The sequence below is a fragment of the Vipera berus genome, assembly GCF_964194415.1.
Source record: "Vipera berus genome assembly, chromosome: 1".
Classification (NCBI taxonomy): domain Eukaryota; kingdom Metazoa; phylum Chordata; class Lepidosauria; order Squamata; family Viperidae; genus Vipera; species Vipera berus.
The window spans coordinates 105,293,057-105,316,164 of record NC_138202.1 but is presented as its reverse complement, the minus strand read 5'-3'; the positions used below and the strand labels follow the sequence as shown (position 1 = coordinate 105,316,164).

Here is a 23,108-nt window from a genome sequence, read left to right as displayed (position 1 = left end):
GTCACAAAAGGGGGATGACATGACTCCAGGACACTGCAAGTTATACATATGAGTCAATTGCAGAGTTTGAAGTTTGATCACATGACCATGAGGATGCTGCAAAGGTTGGAAGTCTGCAAAATGGTCCGGAGTCACTTTTTTCAGTGCCATTGTAACTCTGAACGGTCATTAAATGAACTGCTATAAGTTGAGAACTACCTGTATATATTATTTTACAGCTCGGCCAGACTCTTTTAAACACGAGTATCTCTTTCAGGGGTAGCTGTCGCAGGGGAAAATGCTATGCCAATAAATGTCCTTTAATTAGGGCTCATATGCAGTTCGTCTAGCGAAGAATGCCACAGGGGAACGATTCCCAGTTTGACTCGAACAAAGATAGCTCAAAGAGCTGGATCCCCGCTCTGACGTTCTGTACGGCCACCTGAGCCACAGCCTGACTTTTCAGCATTCCCAGAAGGAGATCTGCGCGTAGCTGCTGCTCCTACCTGAGCAGCGCGAAGACGCGCCCCTCAAGCCCTGCCCTGTCCTGGCAAATTGCTCCGCTGCTTGGACCCTGCCGCTTGCCGTCTTCTCTCTCCGGCTGAGAGTAACAGGAAGCGCTGCCGGCGCCTCCGAACCTGCTGGCCGGGCGAGCCATGGAGTTCTCGGAGGAGAAGTTGCGGAAGTGGCTGAGCAAGGCAAGCGGCGAGACTGGGCGGCGGCGTTTTAGGAGCGCGACGCGAGCCAGTGGAAGCTCTGGGTTCGGTGCCCCCAATTTTGGAACGCCTTTCCTGGCTTGAAGGGAGAGGGAGCGTCTACCTTTAATCCATGATTAAATCAGTGTTTTTCAAACTTGGCAGCTTTAAGACGTGTGGACTTCAACTCCCAGAATTCCTCAGCTAACACGGCTGGTTGGGGAATTTTGGGATTTGAAGTCCACACATTTTAAAGTTGCCCAGTTTGAAAAAAAAAACACATTGCATTCGATCGGGCTTCCCTTGCCCTTTCCCGCTTGATCGATTTCTTCCCGTTTGTTGGCGCATAAGCTACTGGATCTGATCTTCCCTGTTCAGCCACTGTGAATGGTGCATGCTTTTGCGCGGTTTCCTCAACCGTGCAGCATTAGGTATTTTTTCCCCCTTTCGGTTTCAAACCTTGTTTATTTCCTCCTTAATAATTTATGCCATCGAATCCCATCACTTTTCTCTTGTTCTGGGAATAGGAAGCGTACATTCATCATTATTATGCTAGGACAGGCATGTTTCATGTACTGTCTCTTCTATTAAGCTGATCCGATGGACCCAGGAATTGATTAGTAATTAATGAGAAAATAGCCTGTAATTCTATTGAATAAATCACAAAGGGGTGTGTATGTAATTCATTATTCATGCTGTTCTTCATGGTCCACAAATCGAAATATGAACATATCACAGAAACAGACTTTTTCTGCTCTGTCCTCATGGGGGTTATCTTTCTCTTAATCCCAGCCTGGAGCTAAGATACCTGAAAGTCCCTAGCTGTTTCTTTTTTAAAAAAAATAGACTCTTCTTAGAACTCCTTCCAAGATAGATCAGGGACATTGCTTGAGCATTATTATCTCCCACTTCATCCTGTGCCCTTTCTTCATGCCCATGCACTCTCTGCTTTGGTACCTGTATAACAGTCAGTCAGAAGAATGGGCCTCTAATCACAAATAGCCTGACTGACTGAAGCATTGAGCTGAGTAAGGGCATGTCACTGCACATTCACAAGCTCTTAAGAGGCAACTGGCCAGATGACTAAATTCACTGTTGTAAGCCCCAACCTCATTTACCTGACTCTCCCCATCTTGTGCTAAGGAGAATGAATGATGGTTGATACCCTACTTGCAAGAGGGAGGGGAAACAAATCTGTGGGAATCCACCAATCCTTTTCCTTAATTTGGCCTGCAGCATGTAAAGACAATGCTCTTCGCCAGCTTTGTTACTATTGCTGAGTAAGGATAGAGAACAGGACAGTTGATGCTGACATACTGTTCTGCCATCTCAGAGACTGGTGGATTGGATAGCATTCTAAAAGTGCTCTAAGCCCAAACCATAAACACTCCTTTATGGTTTAGGATAATGTTTCTTATATAATACAAACTTTGCTATGAAAAGTGTATCTTCTACTGCTTACTGCTGCTTGTAATGTCTACAATCAGAGCATGATTGGTCTGCTCATAATGTTGAAGCAAACGTGCCACAGGGCTGTGCACTGAATGTCATCATAAGAGTCTCACACAAAATAAGCTCCTGCAAGAACTAGCTACAGCACTGACTTTCTCCCTATCTCAATGTGGTCAAGTGTATTGTGACCCCTCCTCATCTCACCTGGAGTCTCCCAATCAACTTAAGTCTGCATTCCTCCTAAATTCTGTTAAAATCTTTTAATCATACAGAGATCCTGATTTTATTATCAAATCAGCCTTTCATGTCCTCTTTCCCACCTTCCCTGGGAATTTTGCTCAATGAAGAATTCCAGATGTGTGTGTTCACGGTCTTGTGCAATCTGAATTTAAACATTTTTCTTTCACGTGGCTCTGAAGTTCATGTTTAAGATGACCGAAATTGTCTTTCTTGTGTCTCCAGTATAAATTCCGAGATCTTACTATAGAAGAACTGAAGCACATAAATGAGTTGTGTCCCAACGTCAGGTTCACAATGAGCACCTACAGTAAGAATTCCTGTCTGGGGATAGATACATTAATTTGCATTTTTTTTAAAATTGGGGGATCTTATAAATCAAGTGAATAAATAAAAACTGAAATAAATGCTGAATATTAATATACTATAGGTGGCTATTATTTAACCACCTAAAGTATGTTCTGCATTAATAATATAGTAGTATAACATGCATATTGATAGTATGTATTAGGATTTACACCCATTGTTTCCTTTGAATTATTTGGGCAGTATGCATGGGATTACAATCTTACTGTATAATTTTCTTAATTTTTCAGCAGTTAATTGATCACTTTTATTATTCTAACTTTTACAGCAATGGCATGGTAAAGCACGTTGTATATTTATATGTTGCTATTTTTTAATATTAGCATTCCTGTAGTTTTTGACTAGATTTTTTATAGCATTATGTTGCCTTAGGCTTAGAAAATGTATGTTTTGCTGAATTTACTTTTTATGTCCTATTGTGATGCTTTGAAATTCTATGTAATTTCTCTCTGTGTGTGTGTGTGTGCACGTGTGTGCACGTGTGTGTGTGTGTAATGCTTTTATTTATAATAATAATAATAATAATAATAATAATAATAATAATAATAATAATAATAATAATAATAATAATAATTTTATTTATATACCGCCCTTCTCCCGAAGGACTCAGGGCGGTGAACAGGGCAAGCATAAAAAATACAAAAATACAAAAGTTAAAAGGGATTAAATATATGCCCAAGTAAAAACAGTAAATACAAATATTAAAATAGCAATTAAAAAAAACCCACCCATCCCCCATCAGGCCAGGCCGGCTTGTTCAAATAAGAATGTCTTTAGGTCGCGACGGAAGGAGCGAAGGTCGGGCGCCATCCGGAGCTCAACCGGTAACCGATTCCATAGCTCCGGGGCGCCCACAGAGAAGGACCTCCCCCTGGGGGCCACCAATCGACACTCTCTGATCGGTGGCACCCTGAGGAGGCCCTCTCTGTGGGAACGCACAGGGCAGAGGGAAGTTGATGCCAGTTTATTTATATCCCGCCTTTATTATTTTTACAAATAATTCAGGGTGGCAAACATATCTATTTTTTTTTTTAATTTTAATTCCATTTATATCCCGCCCTTCTCCGAAGACTCAGGGCGGCTTTACAAACTTAGCAGTAGCCTTCATTCTATGTATATGCCTGCTTATTAGGGCTTTCACACACACCCCAAGCGGCATTATTACAAAGTCAGCTTAATTGCCCCCAACAATCTGGGTCCTCATTTTACCTACCTCGGAAGGATGGAAGGCTGAGTCAACCTTGAGCCTGGTGGGATGCGAACCTGCACTAATTGCAGGCAGCTGGTGTTACTTAAGGAGGCATTAGCTCACTGCTCCACCAAGGCTCTTAACACGCTTTCATCCTCCTGTTTCTCCCACAACAACAAGCCTGAGAGGTGGGTTGGCCTGAGAGAGAGCGCAACTGATCCAAAGTCACCCAGCTGGCTTCCATGGCCAAGGCAGGATTTGAACTCATGGTCTCCTGCTTTCTAGCCCAGTGCCTTAATACACACAGACACACATTTTAAAAAATTAATAAAATGAATGACTGCTTTAACTAATTTGAAATGTTAGGAACAATACATATCACTACTAAAGAGAAATTTAAAAGGAAAGATTAAATCCCTGGTGATATAATGTTTTGAATTTCAGCTTTTAAAGATGGATCCCAGAAAGATCTTCTGAACTTTACTAATATTGTTCCAGTAAAATATCAGGGTGAGTTCAAAGAATGTTTCCTTTATATTTCTTGGTATTTGAATATTTCATTCTGAGTAATATATTATGAAATGTATTTGTATACAAAAGTTATATGTGGCTTAAATCACAGGCTATAAACAGCCTACCACTAGTATAATAAGCAGATATTAAAATAAAGCGGATTTAGTAGCATAATCTGAAGCAAAGGGTCTGGATCAGTATGGGAAGAAATACTTTGCAACCACTCCCATCCCAGTCTACTTATTTAGGTGGATGGCTCTGATAAAATAAAAAGCAGGAATGTATAGTACAGCAGTCTGAAGTAAGAAACAAAAAGTCACATTTTCTGAGTTAGACAACTCAGTGACAGAATAATTAAGACAGTGCTAAGTGACAAAATAAGTAAACTGAATGCTGAAGTTTCTTAGCAAGAAAGTTTAAGCTATAATGGTGAAAATTAAGCAGCGGAAAAAACAAGGAGAAAATCCACAGCTGGCTAAGCGTGAAGCTGAAGTTGCAACAGTGGAAATAGAGGGAGATAATCTCCGTGAAGGTCAGGAGGAGATTCAACAGCAATTGAAATAATAACAGACCTGGCACAATGCTTTAGAAGCAGGCCTTTGAAGAGGTTTGTGGATGGACTTACGCCAGAGAAAGTTCATGGATGGAATCTCAGAAAAGCAGTCCTTGGCTTGTAATTAGTACAGCAGCTATCCCAAAGCTCTAGCAATAGACTTGAGATGAGATCATAGAGCTAGGAAAGGAAAGAGCTATCAAAAAGGTCTATCAGAGGAGGCCTACTGAAGAAGCTACCGTGGTGATGCTCCACCAAAGAAGTCCAGCAGTAGAGAGCTGCCAGATGTTATAGAGGCTGAAGCTTTCTGGAAGAGGGCAGTGGGTGATAAGAAGACCCTCAAGGGAGAGTTCACACTACAGTAGGTCCTCTTAGTTAAATAGTCTGAGTAGCCGGCTCAGTGACAAACCCTAGTGGTTCACAGAGGAACTACAAGGACCCCCACGTCAATCCAGGCTGGTGGGGACAACAGCATACACCCTGCCCCTTAGAATGCAGCCCGGGGAAGGAAGTTTATTCCCACCCCAAATCAAACTACCTTATTCATGGGACCTCCCTGGGCTTGTTATCATCTTAAACTGAATTTACAACAAATAACACCCAGTAATTATCAAGCCGGCAAATCAGTTTTCAGTATCAAAAGTTAAAAATTTAACACAAGTCCAATAGTAAATACTCACTGGATAACAAATCTTACAACTCATACGTAACATGTGCTGCAGTGTCTCTTCAGAAGAGTAGAGTTTTAACTCTCTTCCTGGAAAAATCAAAAGGAGTTAAGGAGCAGCTTTAACTTGGGGAAGGGGGACGGCAAAGCATTTCAAAGGATGGGAACTGATTTTTCCATCCATGTCATGAAGGGTTGTGGACTCTTTCTCTCTGCTAGTTGAAATGAGAAGCATAATATACATGGAATCTTTGCTAAATACATTTTTATTTTGTATTTTGATAGGTAACACTTATAATATTCCAATTTGCATATGGATTTTGGATTCTTATCCTTTTACTCCACCCATTTGTTTTCTAAACCCTACTACTAACATGGGAATTTCTGTAGGAAAACATGTAGATGTCCGTGGAAGGATTTACTTGCCATATCTACAAGCCTGGAGCCATGTAAGAATTAGATAAATGCATTACATAAAGTTATAAAAGTTATTATTAAAATTTATTAGGACGCTGAGCTTGTCGATCAGAAGGTCGGCAGTTTGGTGGGTCGAATCCCGAGTGCCGCGTAACAGAGTGAGCGCCTGTTACTCGTCCCAGCTTCTGCCAACCTAGCAGTTCGAAAGCACGTAAAAATGCAACTAGAAAAATAGGGACCACTACGGTGGGAAGGTAACAGCGTTCCGTGCGCCTTTGGCGTCTAGTCATGCCGGCCACATGACCACGGAGATGTCCTCGGACAAGCGCTGGCTCTTCGGCTTTGAAACGGAGATGAGCCCCTAGAGTCGGAAACGACTAGCACGCATGTGCGGGGGAACCTTTACCTTTACTTTAATATACCTTACCTTTGGACCTCTCAGCAGCATGTATCATTTTCCACATATAATTAAATACATAAATATATGCAATATAAGATAAAATACAATTTATATGAATACAAAATAATTATCTTTATGCACTTAGAATGGATGGTAGGTAGTATTAGTTTTTCAGGTTACTTATCAACAAAGTCAAGTCAACCAATCTGACTCAGGAGTGGATGAAGATTTCATCCCCAAAGCATGTCTTTTTTTTATCCATCCATCCTTTTTTATTTGATTTTTATTTTACTACCATTTAACCAACTGTCAGCAGGTTACAAATACAACAAAATAAAAATACAGAAATACAAAAAAGGACTGAAACTCATAAAACATACAATACGAAAGTGGTGTCACAACTCAGATGCCTCTGGAAGAACTTGGTGTCCGGCATCTTCCAAAAAGTGAAGAAGGCAGGAGCAGATCTAAAGGCGCTGAAGAAGCTTCTTGAATGAGAAGCAAAATGTCTTCAAAAGAAAAACAAGAAAATCCAAATATCTAAATTTAGTTTAGATATCTAAAGGCCTATCTTAAAATTTTACTAGAAAATGTTTGCAAATGGTATATCTGTTAATTCTAATTTCTCCTGTATTTATTACAGCCACAGTCAGAAATTATAGGGTTGTTAAAGGAAATGAGCATAAAATTTGAAGAGGAACTTCCCTTATATGCATTATCATCTTCTGATGAAGTCAGACAGATGGACCTACTTTCTTATATAACAAAAATTGTTGAAGGTATTCATCTTTCCTGGAAACTTCTTATCTGGAATTCATGTGCATAATTCATAATATCTTGCTAATTTTGTTTTGTATTTTCCTGGAAGAGTCCAAATCAGTAAGTTATTACATTATAGCAGCAAAGCGTAGGATCCGGATCAGGTGTATTCAACCCGCAGCCAAAGGGCTGCACGAGACCCTGGACAGCTAGTAATATTGCCCTAAAAGATCATAACTATTAATATTATGTGATTTTTAGTGATAGTTTTATATATAATCTTAACTATATTTATGTGCAGCCCAAAACCATTCTTTTTCACTCAAGGTAGCCCAGGCAAGTCAAAAGGTTGGACATGCCAGATCTAGAACAAATTTGGCACAAAGGAAAGCCTTTCTTTTATTAGACTTTGGTCCTTTTAGTGTGAACTGGAAATAGTTAATCAAGGAATCCAAGGACTCTTGAGTTACTACTGGTATATTTATTAGAAGGAAATTTTAAGATACACAAGAGCTCCAGCAAATACTTTCAAATGACATACCTATGTATAGGCAATCTTTTGAAAGTATGGCAATCTGTGTTTTTTCATTGTTATGGTAATTCCTATTTCTTTATCTCCATGAAAAATATCTCAAAGGCTTCTTGGTCCAACTTCTTCTCTCCATTTTCAAGCTACTACTGAGCCAGCACTTATGAATGCACTGTCCAGTATCAGGCAGGACATTTAGAGAGTTTGTGGATGGCATGTAGGATGGTTGGTGTTCTCTATAAGCTATTTTTAAACACCAGCTGCCTGCAATTAGTGCAGGTTCGCATCCCACCAGGCTCAAGGTTGACTCAGCCTTCCATCCTTCCGAGGTAGGTAAAATGAGGACCCAGATTGTTGGGGGCAATTAAGCTGACTTTGTAATAATGCCGCTGGGGTGTGTGTGAAAGCCCTAATAAGCAGGCATATACATAGAATGAAGGCTACTGCTAAGCTTGTAAGCCGCCCTGAGTCTTCGGAGAAGGGCGGGATATAAATGGAATTAAAATAAAAAATAAAAAATAAAGGCAATGCGAATGTAATCACATAAACAGGATGATGGACACTGAGCATCAAAAGCTTGTTGGTTACCACACCAAAGTTTATAACTGAGCTGCCCAATTTCTTTATTACTAGAGTTACTAGTGGGTTCCCTCGGTATCTTAAGAATTCAAAGGCAGGCAGAGCTTTGGCATATGTAGAATGTTTTATGCATAAGGGTGTAGAGTTGTTTAACTCCCATACCTGTTCATTGTCTCTGCCTGTAATAAAACTATGGTGTAACACCTCAAAAAATTCCTCTGGAAAAATATGCTAATTTAGACATGGAAATCCCAGTTCAGGTAGTCCTTGACCTACAACCACAATTGAGCCCCAAATTCCTGTTGTTAAGTGAGACATTTGTTAAGTGAGTTTTTCCTCATTTTAGGACCTTTCCTGCCACAGTTGTTAAGTGAATCGCTGCAGTTGATAAGTTAGTAACACGGTTGTTAAGTAAATCTGGCTTCCCCATTGATTTTGCTCGTCCAAAGATTACAAAAGTTGATTATGTGACCTTGGGACACAGCAATGGTCACAAGTGTGAACCAGTTGCCAAGCATCAGAATTTTGATCACATAAGCATAGGGATGCTACAAAGGTCGTAAGTGTGCAAAATGGTCGTAAGGCATTTTTTTCAGTGCCGCTGGAACTTTGAATGGTCACTAAATGAACTCTTGTAGGTCGAGAACTACCTGTATTGTGCACTACTAGAAAGAAAGGAACAAATGGCAAATCGCAGAAATGGGTTCTGTAGAACAAAATTCATTAATCCCATATAGTTTCTGAAAAATTAAGAACACGTCAGTTTCCTTTCTTAAATCTGCTGCGCCTAGGACCAAGCTATAAGTGTATTTTTGAGTTTGGCATTGCTTGTATCGATCAAATGTTTGTGTAACGAACAGTTGGAGTGGAATAATAGCCTTTGCCAAATTGGAAACCTACAGAAAGGGAAGTCTTTGCCCTTCCCACAGCTTGGATTGGAATCAGATCTTGTGTGGGAACAAATATGCCTTTAGTTTCAACAATATTTCTCTTTTTGGCTAGGGCTAGGCAAAAAAAATAATGTTGCAATCCTTTGCGTGTTATCTGGGGGATAAGGTAAATAGAACACAGCAAACATACCTTTCAGTAAACATCCATGCATAGGATTTGCTTGGATAACATTTTTTTTTATTTTTCAAATACCATAATTAAAGTTAACCAGACCAAGGAATTTTTAAAAATTATTTTCATTGAGCATCAGCATTTATGATGATGCCTATTTGTTTATATAAATAAAGTGATTCCTTTTTAGGTGAAAACAATGGACAATCAAAGGGAGAAGAAAAGAAAAATGATGGAGATTTACGCAAAGTTACAATAGTTGGGGCTGGAGATCTGGGCCTTGCTTGTATTTTGGCTATTTCAGCAAAGGTATGCGCTTTATACAGACTTACTGCTATGCTCATTTCTTTAATACATTTTTATTGTAATAAAATAATTGGGGGAGGGGAATACTTGGGACCATATTCACAGAATATGTTCACCATAAATGGTCCAGCAAACGGCCCTCCAACGACTGGTAAGCCTCCACCCCCATGCTACCATGAAGGCAGCCACCCTTACTCCCCCAGCATCGCCCTCAGCCCCTGGCCTCTCCGAACATGTGAAGGGAGGCGTGCCATTCCTGTTGGATGGTCCCAGTTCCAACTCCTCTTCCTCCGAACCGGGCTCCAATGGGGCCATGACAGTGTCAATCCATGGAATATCATCACGAAGATTCATCCGTGAGGGGAAAAACATTCAAAACCCAAGTTTTCGTATGAAACTCGTGATTACAGTCTTTTGGTATTATTCACATGGATTTCTGTGAACCTGTCACCATTATTATTGTTGCAACACTCCAGACTTTGAAACAACAGTTAAGTGGAGTTCAGAAGCTCAAGAAGGGAAGTTTTTTGCAACATGACAACTCTAGGCTTCACACCTCACTAGTCACTAAAGAGGCAAAGGTAATTCTCACTCTCATACACAATCCGACATGCAGTCCGAACCTGGTGCCATGCAACTTCACCTTTTCCCAAAATTGAAGAAATGCTTTTATGGACATGTGTTTGATTCAAATGGAAAGAACTGTCAGGATCAAGTTGAACAAAGTTCTTTTGTGACAACTTTAAGAAATGTGTCAAGTATGAAATGAATAGTGGTGATAATGTGGACAAGTAGGTACAGGTAACAAAAGATCTCATTTCGAGTTTATGTTCTTTGTATTAAAATATCTCTATTTAAACTAAAGTTATGAAAGTGGAGACATTACATTTAATTCAACCATCTTCAAAGTATCATTGATATTGAGGTTTATTTATTTAAAATAGAAATTAGATACAAGGCATTTCATTAGTAGTAGAACAGACGTCTCCAACCTTTCTGGGCTTGTGGCCCGGAGGGAAGGAGAGCAGCTTTGCAAATTGGCGAGCATACACATGCACCGCTAACAGGGCCGCGTGGCACTAGTGGCCCCGTTGGCACACAGGTGTATGCTGTAGCACCGTGTGCATGTACAAAAGGCTAGGCACACCTTCCCCCACGGCGGCTAGTGGCCCCAATTTTTAAATACGTGGTTTTGTTGCCAATGGTTAAAAGGTGCTTTTACTGCAGACATTTTTTTCATCTAATCTCAGAATAAATACTTCTGAACTCAGTATAATTTTTGATTAGATGCATTAGGATTTCATTTTTACCTTCTTTTTAGTTTTAATTAGACGTTGATATTTTTTTAAAAAAATAGCTGCTTAACTTTTTGAACTGTTTGTTCTTGTTGGATTGAATCCCACAGAATTCTTCTCGGAAGACAATTCATATTTGCTTTGATAAAAAATATTTTTTTTCTTTCTTTTGAATCAATTTAGGATGTTGCTGACAAGGTGGTTGTTTTGGACTGCTCAGAAGCTACCGTGAAAGGAGGAACAATGGACCTAGAAATCTTTGACTTGCCAAAGGTGGAAATTAGTCGAGGTAGTGTTACAGTATATAGTGTCCTCTAGCAATATTGCAAACTGAAGTATGCGCCTGCTCAGCAGGGTGCAAACATTTTTGGAAGCTTCTTTCACTTCAGTTCTTCAGTCTTGCGCATAGATTGTACTGTGTGGATAATCCTACATGCATGTACTTATCCCAGAGCTCAGCAAATACAGACAAAGCATATTCAGTTAATTACGTATATGAAATATTAATGTGTGCTATATTCTTTCTGAGATTTATATCTACAATCCAAAAAGGGCAGAATGTAGCCAGGGTTATGTATAAAGAGACATTACTACATAATAAGCTGAATTCTCTATGGCTTTTTGCTACTAGTTCAACTTCAGTAGTATTAGTAAAAATTCCTCTATTAACTATATAAGCGGGAAGTGGATGGAAGTGATATGTTTGCCTATTTATCTCAAGTCAGGAAAATGGGCCATGTATTATCATCAATTTATTTTTTTTTAAAAAAATGTCATTCTGGAAAATGAGATGTATTCAACAATGGATGGCGATTCTTTATATCTCTGTAGATTTTTCTGTGTCGGCGGACTCAAAATTGGTGGTGCTTACAGTTAATTTTTTAGGCAATGCTCAATCCTACCTGGAGGTTGTACAGAGCAATGTGGAATTGTTCAGAGGCATTATTCCATCAATAGCTCATTATAGTCAACACAGTGTACTGCTTGTTGCTTCTCAACCAGGTACTGTATGGCAAAGGTTAATATAATTGTATGAGGTTTCAATCACAAGATATGATTTGCAATTGATATTAATTTTTTTGACATCTTCTTAATGAGGATTAGGAGGTATGTTATTTTGTCATAATTCTTAACCATAAAATAACTGTATCAAGCATTAGGTCATTTTTTTAAAAAAAAAATCTGGTTGTTTTATTTTGTTCTACATAATGAACTGGTTATTGGGAATTTCCTTTTAAGCAATTTAAAAACTTTTGTGGTTTTTTCTCATTCCAAATATTGTATAAAGTTTGTGTGATTTGTTGCATGATTCAACTCCGTTGCTTATCTCCAAACAGCAAGGTACCGTAGTAACAGGATTACAAATCTTTTAAAATAACAAAACTACACAAACACAAGCAGGAAAATAAAGAACAGAAACATGGCATACCACTTAGAAAAAAAATCAACCTAATTTGTTAACACCTTAACTATATTGGTATAATCATTCTTTCTGTTATGTTCATATACCAAAAGTGAACACTGACAATCCAAGGCTGTAAAGATGGAGTTGTGCTATTTTTCTAACGTTGAAGAGTAACATTGAGGAGTAATATTTTTGCTGCTTTCCCTGCTTAATAAATCCATAAATCCGTATTACTTGTAGTCAGTCATCAGTTTTGGTTTTGGTACATGCAGTTTAGTACATGCAGTTCAGTTCATATATTTAAATCACGCTGATCTTTGTAATATTATATTAAAAACCTAAGGTTATTAAGTCAAAATAAAACAATAATAGGATAAGCCCATATCTCATCAATATTTTTTTTTACCATTTTTGTACTTACAGCCAGTCTTTTCAAATATTTTCTGGGTGTTTAATATTGTAAAGATGGAACTTTACAATATGGAATTTTGGCAACCATAAAAAATTATTTACATAATTATGTAAATTCTGGAAAGAATAATTTACAAATACAACGTTATAGGAACAGATCTTGCTATTTGGAACCTGACTAGGACCAATTACCATGAGCTCTATTCAGGTCATCCATAGAAGGTAGTATAGATAGATGATAGATAGATAGATAGATAGATAGATAGATAGATAGATAGATAGATAGATAGATATAGCGTTGGTGCGGATCCAAAAGGAGCAGGGCTTTAATTGCATCGTTGTAACAAAACATACTGACTTTTTGACTCCCTATGGATGTTGTTGGCTCTGCTAAGCATATATTGTTGTGCTTGCTTTGGTCTGTGTGTGCAGACGTTTGGGTCAATGTTGACTCTCGGTGACTGACTGCATATGTTCCAACAGTTTCTTGGCAAGATTTTGGAAGAGGTTTTAGGTTGCATTTTTTTGCTTGCTATTGTAGAGGAATATACGGTAATTAAAAACGACTTCCCCCCCCCCCAGTAACAGAAGCAATGGACAAAACATATAATTGCTGTTTTCCAAATTATATGAGATACATCTAATAGTTGACATAAGGGCTGCATTAGCTTCTCAGAGGTCTCCAAGGAGGCTCTCTCTCCAGTTCTGAGTTCAGTAGAAGATTCCCATCTGTAGCTCAGGGTGCAGTCCTAGCTGTTCTCTGAGCTTGGTTGCTTGTTTGCAGATATTTCATTACTTGTCTAGGTACTATCATCAGTGCTGTTTGCTCCCTGTTTAGTTCGCAGAGTCTCATCTGTGTTTTAAATGAGAATGGGTGAGGATAAACCTCAATAGTTTGTCTTATCTAAAGTCTGATAAATAATACTAAACTTTCACATCTTTTCTCCAACACAATCTAATCTTAATATGTGATTAAAGCTTTCCTTATGCAGGAAACCCTGACCTTTTATTAATACCCTGCAGCTGTTCACAGAGAAATAGTAAAACCTCTGATTCCTCAGCAATCATATAAATGAACAGATGTATGTGCTTTACTGTATGGCAACCCATTCCACTTCCATCTAATCCCAAACTGTTGCCCGAACAACAGTGTAGTTTTTCTTCAGCTTAAAAATGGAATTTAAATACCAAAGTTGTTAAAAGTTCAGTAATGTTTACAGGACACTTTATGCCACTATTTTATATTGTTTTAAAATATAATTGTCCATTTTCTTAATATGTTTTTAACACAAGTACAGTAGAAATAATGACCTATGTGTCGTGGAAGCTGAGTGGATTTCCTAAAAGCAGAGTTATTGGAATTGGTTGCAATTTGGATTCAGCAAGATTCCAACACGTTATTACAAATCTGTTGAAAGCCCCAAGCAAAAGTAAAGACAATTGGATTATTGGTGAACAAGGAGAAAATAAAGGTAAAATTGTGAACTACTGTAAGACTTAGGAATCTACTTTTTAGATTTTTTCCCCCCTTTTTGAATTAGAACACAAATGAGCTCTTTTATATTTGTTTGAGAAAACACTGAAATTTATGCTAAAGATACAATTTTAAAAATGGAAAATGTTAAAGTAGTCCTTGTTTAGTTATCACAATTGGGACTAGCAACTTGGTCATTAAACAAAGCCATCACTAAATGGGAATTCATGTGACTGCAACTATGCTTTCGTTTTCTTCACTTCTTCACCCTTTGGAATGCACACCCTGGTCCTGGGATAATTAGCAAGAAGGAATTAACATTTGTATTTACCTTCATTGGAGAGGAGGAGAATACAAGAGAGTAAACAGACACAGCACTGTTTAAACAATCTCTCCTGTGCCTGACCCAGTTTTTCTCTCCTTCCTTCACAAAGAGATTGGAGAGGAGGAGATTACAAGAGAGTAAAAGGCACGCAATGGGAAATACACTGGATGTTTGCCAGCACATTCCTTTTGATGTGTATTCTCTTGCTTACTCTCTTATGATTCTTCCTTAATCTTTCTGCTCCTCAAGGGGGAAAAAGATAAATAATGGGACAGGCACAAAATGACATATTCTGATTATAATGGTGATCACATGACTGAGGGACACTGCAAAGATTGTAAATACAGGATTGCAGAGTTATTTTTTCATCACCATTATAACTTCAAATGGTTGCTGCAAATGGGCAAGGCAATTGGTAAGCGAAGTGTACAAGTAAAACATTTGCCAACTTCTGCTTTAATTAATAGCTAATAGGAGAAATTAGAGGGAGTATTGTACCTCTATTAGCATGACATGATGGACTACAAAGTACATAGGTTAAAAACAGAGTCATGTTATCTAACTATCCAAATGTTTGAAAAAGAAAATTAATTACAATTGTCTTATACAGTGGCAGCATGGAGTTCTAATTCAGTGATAAATCATCCTGGTGATAAGTTAACAAATGATCAACAGATATTGACTAACAGGTAAAACATCTATCCCTCTACCTATTTAGTAGCAAATAACACTTATTTTAATGAGATTTCTATATAGGTTGGTATAGAATTTTAGCCTAAATATAAATGTTCACTTGTATCTGAGTAGCAAAATCTATGCTATTTAACTATAAAACATTTGTACTTGAACATAACAACAGTTCTGGTGAAAATATGTGGTTATTAAAAAGAATATATTGCTGGTTAGAAAAGTCTCTTTTAAGTCTTAAATGTTTTTTTTGTATTTAGAGCCATGGAAATTCTGAAAGGAAAAGGCCAAAGGTCTTGGTCTGTTGGTCTGTCAATAGCTGATCTGACTGACACTATATTGAATGATAAAAGGAAAATACATTCTGTGTCAACCACAGTGAAGGTAAGCAGGAAACTGATTTTACTTTTGAAGTAGACTGAGTATTAGTCTATAGATGACAAAAACCATAAGAAGAATGGAAAACAGATTATGAATCTACAGGTCCCCTTGACTTTGGCAGGAGGATACCTGGCTAACCATTTCTTTTTGTCCTACCCATCCCATAGCAGAGGCCAGCTGATTTTGGGTTTCTCTGATCCAACGTGGAAATATTGTTTTCAACTTTCACTTGACAAAAAAATTGCTATTTTCTTGGTTTGTGTTGCTACAGCGGCCATCATGGTGGCACCAGGAATTAGTCCAGCACCTTTTCATTCCAGGTGTCAAAGCTCTTCTTTGTTGGTTGTTATCAGCTTCCTTTTACAGCTATATTTTTACTTTTTAAAAATACTTAATAAAAGTTGAAAATACAATTCTAACACTTTTAACAGAGTAAATTATATTTCTCAGCAATAAAGGTCAGACACTAACACGATCAAGTCTTTTTGCTGGCTTACTTCAGTCATACCTTTTGATAACTAATATGGTTTAAAAAACCAATGTGATTTAAAGCAGAAAATGTTCACTTTTGTTTTGTGGTTTGTATGCTGTAAAGCACTTGAAATACTGTAATTCCAGACAATCACTAAGTAAGAGCAAAGAATTAGTTTCTCTACCTCTTTGCTGTCATTAGTGTCAATCTGGGATTTTACAGCTCAGATAAAAACACATCTATATTGTGCAATTACTTGCAAGCTGATTTAATCTTACAAGTATTTATGACTGGCATATGTAGAATATAAGCCCCAAATGCCTTAAACTTTATATACCTTTGGTAAAATCCAGATACATATAAAAGTATTATGTCCATGTTTTTTTCTAGGGGTGTTATAATATAAACAGTGAAGTATTTTTAAGTATGCCTTGTGTACTTGGAATCGGTGGTGTAATTGAAATGATGAAGACTGTGGAAGAAGATAAAGTAGTTGAAAAACTTCAAACCAGTGCTTCATCTGTCAGTGACCTTCAACAGCAACTGAAGCTCTGACTACCAGGGAACCATAGATTTTTGTTCTTAAAATATTTGAGATTTGCAGAAAAAGTATTAATGACCAACTGGGTCCAATATCAAATTCTCAGTGTGGAAACGTCTGTGCATATTGTAACTAAAGGTAGATAAAAACAATTAGGTTAAGGAAGGTATTACTGTTTGGCCATGGTGGTACTTGTAAGATGTTTCCTAATCATGAACTACAGTACTGTACTTCTTTGCCTTTTCCTCATCATGTTGTGCCCTTCAATCCAACTGTTCTCTAAAGTAATTTTTTATTTCAATCAGAGATGTCACGCAGTCAGAGGTAATCTAGATTGTTATATCCCATACACTATTGACTGTATTCAGATAATATACAATTCTTAGAAAGAAGCAGCAGCATAATAATTTGTCTAAAATCATTGTTCACTATTCAACTGATATTTATGTTTTTTAAAAACATTTACACTACCAAATCAGTCATCTTTAGTTGATATTATATTGCACAAATATTACTTTAGGCTCAATATGTCTAAATATAGTTTTCAAAGTGTTCACTATTCAACTGATATTTATGTTTTTTAAAAACATTTACACTACCAAATCAGTCATCTTTAGTTGATATTATATTGCATAAATATTACTTTAGGCTCAATATGTCTAAACAGAGTTTTCAAAGTGTTCTGTATAGATTCTAAAGTTTTATGGAAAACTTGGACGAAGGCTGTTAAAAATATTAGTATATTACATTGCTGCACTATTGACTACCAAGACGCAGAGGGAAAACAGGATTCTCTCTATTTTAGGCATAGGATGTGCTTTGTTTATTCTCCTTTATCACATCCTAAGACTAAGGAGGCCCTACAAAGTACTGTTTCTCTTGATTCATGCTCCTGGAAAACAACATATACATGCACTATTCATTATTATGCAGTAGTTAGGTTTTAATGTTGCTGCTCAGTTCTAATATTGCACTAAGCTTTTAGCAGTACAAAAAGATTTGCTACGCTAAATTTAATAAAATGTTATTGTGTGATTATGTATGCCTATAATGATTTTTACCATTTTTGCTTATTTTTCTAAAAATTACAATATGGAAAAACTTGTCAACAAGATATAAATAAAGCTAATGGTATCTCATGTACATCTTTTGCTCTACATTGTATGTGTCATGGTTCCGATAGATGAAACCCATCAAAAGAAAATGGCTGCATTTTCATCATTTGTTAGAGCAGGAAAATCCAGCTCTAATATCCAATGTTTGCCGCACTGACAGTATGATCTTCAGAGCTAAAGATTTAATGAGGAAGTGATGCACAATTTTATGGGTGCATTACTGGTATTTGAATCAGCAACTTTGATTGAGGAGCTAAAAGTGGCACCCTGTCCTCCATTTTTTCCCTTCAACTCTCTAAAATAGATTAGATGTAGGAGAGAGACTGGCCAAGTTGGGGGTGGGTGGGGGAGAATCAAACAGGGACTTAGTCGAGAGGGTGAAGTCTGACACACAGACACACCTCTTGAATAGATGGATGGATGGATGGATAAACCTTTATTGTCATTTTTTACTGTGGGCATAATGAAATTTAGTTGCTTGTTCTCAAAGTGTACACATATATAACACACATTTAAACATACTATATACAACATATGTACAGAATGCTGTTGAACCTTATCTAATCTCACCCAGGTGCAATCTGAAGTTTCCTGCGTATGGGCCTGAGCAATAAAACAGCTAACTTAACTTTTCAAGTATGGGTCTGGTTGTTTGCGCCTGACAATAAATAAGTTAAGAGAATAGGACCGTCACTAATCAATCAGAATAGAGCTGGAAAGAACCTTGGAGGTCATCTAGTCCAACCCCCCCCCCCCCCGCTCAGGCAGGAAACCCTATACCATTTCAGGCAAATGGCTGTCCATTCTCTTCTTAAAAACTTCCAGTGTTGGAGCATTCACCACTTCTGGAGGCAGGTTGTCCAACTGGTTAATTGTTCTAACTGTCAGGAAGTTTCTCCTTAGTTCTAGGTTGCTTCTCTCCTTGACTAGTTTCCATCCATTGCTTCTTGTCCTGCTTTCAGGTGCCTTGGAGAATAGCTTGGCTCCCTCTTCTTTGTGGCAGCCCCTGAGATATTGGAACACTGCTATCATGTCAGCCCTCACCCTTCTCTTCATTAAACTACACATATCCAGTTCCAGCAACCGTTCCCTATGTGTTTTAGCCTCCAGTCCCCCAATCCTCTTTGTTGCTTTCTGAAGGCAAGCCTTTCCACTGATTAACTGTTCTCACAATTAGGAAGTTCACCGAATAGTTGTTGTTTTCTAGGACTAGAATCTCTTTCTGCTTTTAGTCACCCTTAGTGATTACCATAGCCCATTTCGATCCAGTTATCTACAACCCAGAACAGGCTGTAAAATCGGATCGCCCAGCCATCCTCTCTATGATGTGGCTTTGCAGAGGGGCTAAACTCAAAACTCTATTACTATTTTCGCTGGTCGGCTTGGAGCGGGGGGGGGGGCAGGCAGAGAGAGAGAGAGAGAGAGAGAGAGAGAGAGAGAGAGAGAGGAGTGTGTGTTAGGCGCCGGAAGTGACGTTTCGCGGTATCGCCGAGCGGAAACGGATCGCGGAGGCTTTCGGAAGCGGAGCTTGGCGTCCATCCGGGAGTTAGAGTAGCGGGAGGAGGTCGTAGAGGTAGCGCGACCAAGGGAGGGACCGCCGCCGCCACCACCGCCAGCATGGCCTTGCCCGACAGTCAGCTGAAGAAAATGCTTGCTAAGGTAAACCGCCGGCCTGCTCCTGAACCGTCTTTCTCAAAGCAGCCTTGAGTCGGCTGAGCCCAGTCGCCCCCTTTGAAGGCCTCTGCCCGGTTTCTTTGCGGCAGAGCAAAAAAGCAGAAGCGTCCTCCCTTTGGAGACGGGGGATCCTTCCCAGGCGTTAGCCCAGGGGTAGGCAACCTCGGCTCTTTTATGACTCGTGGACTTCAACTCCCAGAATTCCTGAGTCAGCTAGGCTGACTCAGGAATTCTGGGAGTTGAAGTCCACGAGTCATAAAAGAGCCGAGGTTGCCTACCCCTGCGTTAGCCTTTCACTTTTCTCTCTTTCACTGACAGTGCTTGCCGCTTCCTCGTCAGAGACCAGCTTTTGCACCCACAAATAAAAAGTGACTAAACTTTGGGCGCCTTACCTGTTCCAACAGTCAGCTCTAAATTCAACACGACTAGCCACTGGCCTTTCTCTGCAAGCCTTTGCTTGGTTTGCCTTTTCCAAGTTTTCAGTTAGTCTCCCCTTGTTTTGTTTTGTTTCCTTTCCCCCCACCCCCACCCCCAGAAAATTTTTCCAATTAGCCGCTCCTTATTTTCGATTATTTCTTGGAAATTTGCTGCATAGTAGGGCTTAACTTAAATACAAGGAAGTAAAAATAAACTTTTTTAAAAAACTATTTTTTTCATGCATTTGAAAGGTGAATTTGGTGTAAGAAGTTAGGCTTCTCTAACACTTTAATAAATACGATTTTTTAATATCTGAGGGTTTCCCCCTCTTTTGATTTTCTGCCTTTTATGTGCACTCCGTATCACCTGGATTTGGTAGCGTATAAAAACCCTTATATGCCACTTTGATATAGGCTGAGAAGAGCAAATGACAATGCGTGCAAATGGCATCATGCGAATGCTGCAACTCAATGAATGTTGTCGTTTTGGCATCATCTTGGTTTGTTGTGGATGCTGCATTTTGAAGGGTTGGCAGAGAAATGTATCTAATGTGATTGTTACATATTGTATGTAGACAATGTTTATCAATATTTTATAAAGGTGGTGGATGTTTTTGTAAACCACAAGGTAACAATATGTGCGTGTTTGCATACACATACTTATTTAATCCTGCTTGGTCCACAAATATAAGATTAACTGGTTTTAATATTGAGTGATATTGAGAAAACAGACTGACAAATTTATTAGGAAATTGTTGTGATTCTGTGCCAGCCAGTGGACCGGGCAGCTGAGTCCGGGGAATCAGAGGAGGAGGAGGAGGAGGGGCCTGGAGAGCCATCAAAATCGGAGGAAGGCTCTGATGAGCTCCAGTACTTACAGTCTGATGAAGAGCCTGGCCCCTCCACTTGTGCTCAGGCTGAGACCCAGCTGTGCTGTGAAGCTGAGTCAGACTGAGGACTCACAGCTGGAAGACATCATAGATGCTCACAAACGCGGACAGGCAACAAGAGCAGGACAGAGGGAGGCAATGCGGCGGCTCCAAGGGAGGAGGAGAAGGCATTGAGAAGCCACGCCTTGGGGCTGCATAATAAAAAAGGAAGGTGTGGGCGGTGCTGGTTGCCGAAGGCAACCGTTTGCAAAGGGCTCAAGTTTCATGGAATCATGTACTGTTTGCCCTGCCTGTGAACAATTCTCTGAATCGTGTTCTGTTTGCCTTTGGACAATTCTCCATTTGCATCGTGTTCTGTTTACCTTTGCTTTTGGGACATTTTGCAGGACTGTAAATAATAGGGGTTTGTTTTTCCTGCATTTCCAGCCTACTTGTTAAAAGAGGGGTTTGTCCTTGTGAGTTAATAAGGACTCACATAGGCTGGGACAGAACAGAAATAGTATTTATAGTTTGCTGTCTATCTCTGCAATCAGTTGATCTGTTCAATAATGATTAATAATTACTGCACACATACAGGTTTCTATATGTGTCTCTTCGTATATATGAAATAGATAAACTGTTTCTGATGTTATGGAAATACAACTCTCTGGTCATGTAGCAGGAGTTTTTCTTATTTTTATCCCCACATTTTCTTTCCTGCAAATCACCCAACTCTCCAAAGCAAAGAATGCAGGAAACAAGTATTTTATTTATTTTTATTTTATTTTAATTCCATTTATATCCCGCCCTTCTCCGAAGACTCAGGGCGGCTTACAAGCTTAGCAGTAATAGGCTGAAGTGGTAGAAGCCATTCTCTATGTGGAATGGCCCCATTGGATAAAGCCCATATCCTTCCATCTTAAGAATTGGAAGTCTATGGTCTACATACATCTATCTCCAGAGTCCTTTTCCAGCACCATATAGGAATGAATAGCAATAAGGAGTGCTGGGAATTCTCCAACTTCTGGATTATCCTAAGCACTTAACTCTTTTTTACTTACACATTACATAATTTCAACATGCTTTGCCTAATGTTGATTCAATTACAAAATGTCTTTACCTTCTGGACCTCCATATAAATAAAATCGAATAGGATCATTCTAATTTCAAATTTGTATCATGAGATAACATTTTTTTCCACGTGAAGTGTTTTAATGGAAAGTTTTTCAATACATTTTATCTTTAACAACCCCCACCCACCCACCCCCTTCCCAGCCCTACCCAACCCCCTCCCCGTCCCCGACTTCCCAGAGCTAAATACAAGGTATAAAAGTAGAAACAATCATAAACAACCATATGCTAACAACAATGAACTATTAAGTCTATCGCACCTTAGCTCTTATAGAGTGACTACAAGCAATACAAATATCACATCAATACTTATTCAAATGCTAAATGAAACTTTTTAGTCCCATATTTATTCTGGATATAATCAATCCATTTTTTTCACTCTGTAATATAACGTTGTTGCGAATGGTCTTTCAAATGCGCCGAAATCTTTGCCATTTCCACCAGGTTAGAAACTTTTAAAGTCCATTCTTCTATAGTCGGCAGTTCCTCCTTCTTCCAATATTGACCTACTAAAAGTCTTGCTGCCGTAATTAAGTTCAACATCAACTTAGTGTCCACAACAGTAGTATCAGTAATTATGCCCAGTAAAAACAATTGCGGACAAAACTTTATCCTTTTCTTAAATATCTTCTGCATGTTCCACCAGATTTTAATCCAAAATGCTTTAACTTTTTTACAGGTCCACCATATGTGAAAGTACGTTGCGTCTTCGCCACCACACCTCCAACATTTAGGCTGATAGTTCGGATACATACTTGCAAGCTTTTTGGGATCTAAATGCCACCTATAAAACATTTTATAAAAGTTCTCTCTTAAATTTTGAGCTTGCGTAAATTTTATGTTTCTCACCCAGATCTTTTCCCAAGTATCCATTGTAATAACTTCTTGAATATTCTGAGCCCACTTTATCATGCAATCTTTAACAAGTTCTGTTTCTGAGTCAATTTCTATCAATGCAAGATATATCCGTTTGATATGGGCTGGACCCTGATTTCTAATTTGCTTTACCAGATTTTCATCAGTCATTGAAAAACCAATTTTCTGATCTTCTTTCCACCTGGCCCGTAATTGACCATATTGGAACCAGGTTTGAACAATCTTCTCTTCTCTATGAGATAACATTTTAACTGTCCCTGATAATCATGTTTGCTCTGCAATTCCTGTTGATAATCCAACAGAACAATTTCACAGGTAAAAATGTTTTAAGGG

The 23,108-nt window shown here is 38.6% G+C and overlaps 2 protein-coding genes across 5 annotated transcripts in view; both read left to right on the top strand.

Moving 5' to 3' along the window:
* The first annotated feature begins 493 nt into the window (after positions 1–493).
* Positions 494–17,826, top strand: UEVLD (UEV and lactate/malate dehyrogenase domains). Of its 3 annotated transcripts, XM_081314950.1 has the most exons (12): positions 494–677; positions 2,589–2,673; positions 4,363–4,428; positions 5,937–6,100; positions 7,112–7,247; positions 9,588–9,706; positions 11,182–11,287; positions 11,830–12,000; positions 14,113–14,286; positions 15,224–15,302; positions 15,561–15,684; positions 16,544–17,826. In XM_081314950.1, exons 1-12 carry the CDS (start codon positions 636–638, stop codon positions 16,706–16,708), a joined length of 1,431 nt encoding a protein of 476 aa, XP_081171076.1. In that variant the 5' UTR covers positions 494–635; the 3' UTR covers positions 16,709–17,826. The 3 variants fall into 3 exon arrangements, with proteins under 3 accessions (XP_081171076.1, XP_081171077.1, XP_081171078.1); XM_081314951.1 differs by lacking the exon at positions 11,830–12,000; XM_081314952.1 differs by lacking the exon at positions 14,113–14,286.
* A 1,489-nt stretch (positions 17,827–19,315) lies between these two features.
* Positions 19,316–23,108, top strand: part of TSG101 (tumor susceptibility 101) — a 38,023-nt gene continuing 34,230 nt past the window's right edge. For both annotated transcript variants that reach the window (XM_081339643.1, XM_081339642.1), the window contains exon 1: positions 19,316–19,468. In XM_081339643.1, coding sequence (XP_081195769.1) covers positions 19,427–19,468 — 42 coding nt within the window. In that variant the 5' untranslated portion in view covers positions 19,316–19,426. The remainder of the gene's footprint in view (positions 19,469–23,108) is intronic.